This window comes from Solanum dulcamara, chromosome 1 (genome assembly GCF_947179165.1).
Source record: "Solanum dulcamara chromosome 1, daSolDulc1.2, whole genome shotgun sequence".
NCBI lineage: Eukaryota > Viridiplantae > Streptophyta > Magnoliopsida > Solanales > Solanaceae > Solanum > Solanum dulcamara.
Window position 1 is genome coordinate 82,188,341 of NC_077237.1, and position 7,195 is coordinate 82,195,535.

At 36.6% G+C, this 7,195-nt stretch overlaps 1 protein-coding gene and 1 pseudogene across 2 annotated transcripts in view; one reads left to right on the forward strand and one right to left on the reverse strand.

Annotated features, from left to right (window-relative positions):
* Positions 1 to 3,840, forward strand: part of LOC129880227 (cryptochrome-1-like) — a 3,987-nt pseudogene extending 147 nt beyond the window's left edge. The window contains exons 1-4 of the transcript XR_008765348.1: positions 1 to 353; positions 1,012 to 1,230; positions 1,420 to 2,126; positions 2,848 to 3,840. The exon at positions 1 to 353 is cut by the window's left edge and continues 147 nt beyond it. The product of XR_008765348.1 is annotated as a cryptochrome-1-like (transcript). The remainder of the gene's footprint in view (positions 354 to 1,011; positions 1,231 to 1,419; positions 2,127 to 2,847) is intronic.
* A 63-nt stretch (positions 3,841 to 3,903) lies between these two features.
* On the reverse strand, positions 3,904 to 6,503 carry LOC129880234 (nodulin-26-like). The gene is made up of 5 exons (XM_055954187.1): positions 6,392 to 6,503; positions 5,547 to 5,765; positions 4,638 to 4,844; positions 4,500 to 4,561; positions 3,904 to 4,177 (listed from the first exon to the last, which is right to left on the reverse strand). Exons 2-5 carry the CDS (start codon positions 5,679 to 5,681, stop codon positions 4,009 to 4,011), a joined length of 573 nt encoding a protein of 190 aa, XP_055810162.1. The 5' UTR covers positions 5,682 to 5,765; positions 6,392 to 6,503; the 3' UTR covers positions 3,904 to 4,008.
* Positions 6,504 to 7,195: the final 692 nt, after the last annotated feature.

Sequence of the window (7,195 nt, forward strand, 5' to 3'; positions counted from 1 at the left end):
ACATTGTTGGTAATATTTTGAGGTTCTTGAAACAAAAAAAATGTCAGGTGGTGGTTGTAGTATAGTATGGTTTAGGAGGGATCTGAGATTGGAAGACAATCCAGCACTGGCTGCTGGAGTGAGATCAGGAGAAGTGATTGCAGTGTTTATATGGGCTCCAGAAGAAGAAGGATACTATTGTCCTGGAAGAGTGTCAAGATGGTGGATTAAGAAAAGTTTGGATCATCTTGATTCATCTTTGAAGAAACTTGGCACTTCACTCATTACAAAGAGATCTACTGATAGTGTTTCTTCTCTTCTTCAAGTTGTGAAATCTACCGGTGCAACTCGGGTTTTTTTCAATCATTTATATGGTTAGTGATGCGTTTTTCTTTATTAGTATATGCCTCCTATTTGTTGGTTTGTTCCTGTAGTTTCTTTTCCTTCGAGTGCTATTGCTTTTTGTTGTTTCTTGTACTTCGATTATCGTATTAGGTTGTTGTAGTTACTGCTCAGGATGCTTTGTTATGCTTTCACTTCTTATAGATTTTGTAGTAATTTGGTGTTAAGTCTTTTCACAATACTTTATGAATTCTGTGTATAGTAAGTTTCCTCTGTAATTGATGTAGTATATAAGTTATATTTTCCCTACTTTTGGTTGTTCTCATGCTGGCGTTTGTTGGATGTTTGTGAACAAATTCCCACATGAAAAGTCGAAGAGAAAAAGAAGCTACTTATAATGTGTGAGAAAATCTTAATGGTGTGAGGTCTTTTGGGGGAAAACGCATGGGCTTGGCCTGAAGCGGACAATAAGCACATCATTTTTTCATGTTTTTTAGTATAATTTGTAATTTGACAAAAGAGGGGTATCTTCAAATACTTGATCATATATGCTTGTGAATGTGGATTTGTTATATCAGAAGGTTGATGGCTTCTCATTTCTGAAGATAGGATTATAAAACAGCATTGTCTTCCGTAAGCATTTGAATTTATTGAGTGATTCTAACTTATACTCTATTTATTTTGCTTTAGATCCAATATCACTAGTGAGAGATAATCGCGTAAAGGAAACCTTATCAGCTGAAGGTGTATCCGTGTGTTCCTTCAATGCTGATTTGCTATATGAACCATGGGAAGTTGTCGATGATGAAGGTCGCCCATTCAACACATTTGCTGATTTTTGGGAAAGATGTCTTACCATGCCTTATGATCCTGAAGCTCCACGTCTTCCACCTAAAAGGATAATATCTGGTTTGTTCTCATCTGTGCGCCTTGTATATTATTCATGTTCTTGTTATATGCAAATTCACCATTTTGTTCCACTAATGTAGCTAAGAATCAGATAGAATCCCTTGAAAGCTATCAATTCATTTACCTCCTGCAATTTTTACCATTTTTGTTTGACTAAGTACTCTACTGTTCGTTTCGTGGAATTTCCAGGTGATGCATCAAGATGCACTTCAGACAACTTGATGTTTGAGAGTGAATTAGAGAAAGGAAGCAATGCACTTCTTGCTCGAGCGTGGTCTCCTGGTTGGAGCAATGCTGATAAGGCACTCACTGCATTCATTAATGGACCATTGATTGAGTATTCCAAGAATCATAGTAAAGTTGATAGTGCAACAACTTCGTTTCTGTCACCACGTTTACATTTTGGTGAAGTCAGTGTTCGTAAGGTATTCCATCACATCTGTACTAAACAAACTCTCTGGGCTAATGAAGGAAACAAAGCAGGTGAAGAGAGTGTCAACTTGTTCCTTAAGTCCATTGGTCTTAGGGAGTTCTCGAGATACATGAGCTTTTATCATCCTTACACTCATGAAAGGCCATTGCTTGGTCACCTAAAGTACTTTCCTTGGTTAGTAGACGAGGGTTATTTTAAGGCGTGGAGGCAAGGTAGAACAGGTTATCCTTTGGTTGATGCAGGTATGAGAGAGCTTTGGGCCACTGGCTGGCTACATGATCGTATTCGAGTTGTTGTGTCTAGTTTCTCTGTTAAGGTTCTGCAGCTTCCTTGGACATGGGGAATGAAGTATTTTTGGGACACACTGTTAGATGCAGATCTTGAGAGTGATGCTCTTGGTTGGCAATTTATTACCGGTACCCTACCTGATGGTTGTGAGTTCCTTGGAATTGATAATCCACAGGTATTTTCTTATAATCGTAGTATTTTGTTGTAGTTACTGCTCCTTTTTTTCAGACTGCTTTGAACATGCTCTCTATAGTATTTTGCCACAACTTCTCCAATTCACCATTTCTTTTTCACTCTCCTTTGAATTACTTTTCCTTGAGCCGAGGGTCTATCAAAAACAATTCTTCTACCTCCCAAGGTAGAGGTAAGGTCTGCGATTACTATACCCTCCCCAACTCCACTTGTCGGATTACACTGAAGATGTTGTTGTTGCTTTTGGGAAGGATATTTTCTTTAGTTAGATACTTGCAACTATTGAGTATTGAAGCTCTTTCTCAATTTCTATATAGTAGAAAGTAGAACGTGCTCTATCTAGAATCGACCATGTTAGAAGTTTAAAGAGAGTCTCGACGTGGTGGTGTACTGACTGACGGATCATGACACTCTGTTGAGGCCTCCTCATATGCAAGCCTGATTCTTTTTCATGGGTCAACCACGTGATTTTTTATTTTTTTTTATAACGGATGGTGGAGACTCAAACCTAGGACACGTGCCTGCTCTGAAATCATGCTAACGTGCGTGACTGTCTCATCTAATGCTTAAGCTGTTAGAGAAAGCTTAATTAATTACGTAGTCAACACAGTCATCATGTCATGGATAACTCTGCTTGCTCTTACGCTGGTTTTACGTTTGATAAATGTACTGAATATTGTAAATGTTTATTGTCTTTACTGCAGTTTGAGGGGTACAAGTTCGATGCAAATGGGGAATACGTTCGGCGATGGCTTCCTGAACTTGCTAGGCTGCCCACTGAATGGATACACCACCCATGGGATGCACCAGAATCTGTACTTCAAGCTGCTGGCATTGAACTTGGTTCCAATTATCCTCTTCCGATCGTTGAAATAGATGCAGCAAAAGAACGACTAGAAGAAGCGTTATCGCAAATGTGGCAGCTTGAAGCATCTGCAAGAGCTGCAATTGAGAATGGAATGGAGGAAGGACATGGAGACTCCACTGATGAGTTTGTCCCAATAGCTTTTCCTCAGGCCATGCAGATGGAAATGGAACCTAATGTATCCGTTAGGAACAATAATCCTACAATTACTGCTATTCGACATTATGAAGATCAGATTGTTCCTAGCATGTCATCTTCCTTTTTTAGGACTGAAGATGAAGAAATCTCTGTTGATATTAGAAATTCTGTTGTAGATAGTAGAGCAGAAGTTCCAATGATATCGATGTAACTGAAGAACCACGGAGAGACATACACTTGACCAAGGCATTGTGATAAATAGCAGGAAGTCCAAAGATACAAGTTGCATTTAGACAGAACAACATGAGTACCACATTTCTCAAATGACCACTCGACTAATAGTTATTGTCTCAGAAAGTCACTTTCTTTGTAAAAAAGATGGAATCAAGAAGAAAGGCTGACGTTCTGAGATATTAACTATTAGTTAAGTGACCATTGAGAAATCAACCCAGCATTTGGATTATGAATCAGCACACTTAGCGTGGGATCAATCTATAACTGTGGCTCTCTCACATTTGTCTATAACCTCTGATTGGATGAGGTGATATGTCTAGATTTTCTTATTTTTTTCTGCACTTCTTACCCAATTAGTACTGCAGTGTTTCCATTGTATAGTATGGATGTTCTCTTTAAAGTCAATGTATCGACAAGGGTTGAAGTCTCGTTGAGATATAATATAATTAAGTAATCAAAAGTGTACTCTCTAACAATTTTAGTTTTTAGATGAGATGGTTACATGCTTCAATCATTTTTCATTTCCTTATAAGCACGATTAATCACATTTTGGCATTCATATGCTTACACAAAGTACTTTTAGGTGTTACATAATCTCCCACGTACTTGCCGGTATACATCTTATGCTTCAGATTTTAGTGTTCTGCTCTGTTTGCCGGAGAAGGCTATATATCCCTGTTGCTGTCATGGCTCCAAGAATTGGGGCAATAACGAAGACCCATTGGTTCTTATAGACACCTGAGACTATTGCAGGGCCTAAACTTCTTGCTGGATTCATTGAAGCTCCAGTGATTGGCCTGCAGATATGAGTTTTAGTAAGTAACAAACTTGTCTATAGTTATACTCTATAAATTCCAAATTGGAATATCACACATTGATTAAACAAAGAGAGATTGATTCTTTGGGATCTATCCTTTCTTCAACGGAACAAAAAGAGATGGAATCAAGTATGGAAGCAGGATAAGTTCCTTATCCTAGACTTTTCATTGTCAACAATTTACGTTGCTCAGACTCTTCAAAAATATTGTTGGTTGTGTGTGGGATCCGACATGGGGTGCACCAACTTAGTGACAGGAATCACGATAAACATTAGAAGTACATCTTGAGGTATGATTTTACCCTGCAATGAGGACTTCAAACAGTAATGTCACTCCAATTGCAACTCCAGCTACCTCTTTGGTCTGCATTTGAAGATAGTAAACTGATAAGAGAACATCCTATTTAAGTAAATAAACGAAAGATCAGCGAAAAGCATACCGCTCTATCGTCAGTAGCAGCTCCACAGATCACAAACATCAAAATGAGAGTCATTATGAACTCCCAAAATATAGTTTCAAAATCAGTGACTGGACTTTTGTACTGAGTTAGCATTGGTAGTATGTCACCTTGGTGATTAAATAACACTCTCAAGGTGAGACTTGAAAGTGTAGAGCCCAAGAATTGAGGTAGTACATATATAGGCACCTGCAAGAATCAGAGGCGGATGTAGGCTATAAGTTACTAGTTCGGCAGAATCTAATAGCTTTGGTCCGAACCTTGTATATATGTTAATAAATCTCATAAATATGTACAAAACTAAATATTAGAACACAGTACTTGCACCTGAGGTCACTATCCTACCATTCAGAACTCATACAGTTCAAATCTTGAATCCGCGTCTAATAGACTAGAGAGTCATGTTAAAATATGACTCCCCCACAGGGTTCGACTCAAACTCTCTCTATATATATAGGTGAAACATTTGTAAAAACATATACTCCCTCTAGTTCAATTTGTTCGTCTTACTTCCTTTTTTAATTTGTTTTTAAAAAAAAGACTCTTTCCTTTTTTGGCAACTCGACATATTTAAGACCACAAGATTAAAAGATATTTTGGTACATTCTACACATCTTTAGTTACGTTTAGGACCACAAATTCAAAAGTTTTTCTTAACTTTCTTAAATTTCATGTCTAGTCAAAACTAGATAATCAAATTAACACGAAGGGATTATCATCGTACTAAGAGTGAACTATATTATCATCAAGTTGTAGTGAGTGTAGTAGTATTTTTTCATTGCTAATTTAAAATTCTAGATCTGCCTATCTTTTGCACGACTACTAGTGCACAAATTGGATTCATACTGTAGGTGCAAAAACAAAAATTCCTTAATTTCGATAAGTTCTTACTTGCATCAATGGTAATTTTCGAGCTGCAGCAAAGGCAATTGTGACCACGGGGTTGAAATGGGCGCCAGAAACGTGACCAAGAGTGTATATTAAAGCCATCAGTGATAACCCAGATGCCAATGCTATACCAACCATAGTGAGTGTCCTTTCTCTATCAACAAGAGCTGATCCACAACCCACAAATATGAAAATGTAGGTTCCCACCAGCTCAGCTATGATCTGCTTAATTGCGCGATCAAACATGAAATGAAATAAATTGTTATAAGCAAACGATATAACAAGAGCTTGTAGGCAGAGGCAAATGCAGAATCTAGAGTTAGTGGGTTCAGAATGAGTGTACCACATAATTATAAGTTTCAATAAGTTCCTACCAACTCTGCTATAGTCTGCTTAATTGCGCCATTGATTGGACATGGAATTAATGAGATAAGTCATTATTCGTAAGTGATATAATGGGAGCTTGTAGGCAGAGGCGAATACGAAATTTAGAGTCAGTGGATTCAGAATGAGTAAAATTTATAATTATATGTACACGTTGTTTATACATTCCCACCAGCCCTGCTACAATCTGCTTAATTGTGAGCATAAAATGAGCTTGTAGGAAGAGGCAAACATAATTTTCCCACCCGTTCCAACTGAAACAGCTCACAGGAAAATGCATGGTGAAAACCAGTTCTCATTAGAATATTGAGAATAGTCACTAAACATTTTTTTCTTTTCTCACTGATTCAATCAAAATATAGTCACTAAATATTTTTTAGTATGAAATTTCAATGAGAAAATTGTGATTTTTTAGTAGTAAGTAATATAGAGTGAGGGAAGGGGAAGGGGGAAGTAAAAGCTACCTTTTGGAAAGCAGATATGGAAGGAGTGTGAACAGTTCCATGTTTTCCTTCTTCCAAGCTGGAAAATCAGCAACAATTCCATTTTTAGATGAATTGGTAGAGATAATAGAAGTTATGCTGGCCATTTATTTCAAGTTTAGGGGGTAGCTTATTAGTTATTACTAGCATTACTCAAGTTTAGGCACAAGGATATTATCCCCAGATATAATTCTTGATGTGACAGTTTATTAAACAAGAATATAGTGAAGTGTAAAGATGAATTTTGGAAACAATTCTTAAGGTGTTAAATTATTGTGTGCCGGATTTTGATGATGTTACATTATATTATTCTTATAAGGACAAATATTTATTATTGAGAAAAAATCCTAGTAGTTCTATTGGTTATTCCAAGCTGACACTTGTTGGTAGATAGAAAATTGCAGGCAACTGAAATTCTATTTAGTGGAGAAGGGAGTGAAAAATATCTATATGAAGAATATAAGCCAGATAAAGAAACAGAAAGATTTCTGGACGTAGAAGAATATAATATGAGTGATAAAATTAAAATCAATGTCAACAAATTGACGAGGACAAAAACCAAAGAGAGAATTCTTTTATTTAATATCCTTTTTATCATAATATCAATGTCATGAAGGTAACCATAAGCTTCAAGCGATTCATCAAAAAGTTCACTCATAAAAGAATGATTAATGTCAATCTCAAAAATCTCATTTTATTTAACAAAAAAAAGTGTTTGATGTTATTCTATCCAAGTAAATTAAAGAAGCCACAACATGTAATTGAAAATTTTGATTTAAAAAGAAA

Coding starts and splice junctions, on each gene's coding strand:
- LOC129880234 (XM_055954187.1), bottom strand. CDS start 5,681: ATGGTTGGTATAGCATTGGCATCTGGGTTATCACTGATGGCTTTAATA. Junction 4,562..4,637: donor CTGCTACTGACGATAGAGCG/GTATGCTTTTCG, acceptor CTTCAAATGCAG/ACCAAAGAGGTAGCTGGAGT. Junction 4,178..4,499: donor TTTGAAGTCCTCATTGCAGG/GTAAAATCATAC, acceptor TCATATCTGCAG/GCCAATCACTGGAGCTTCAA.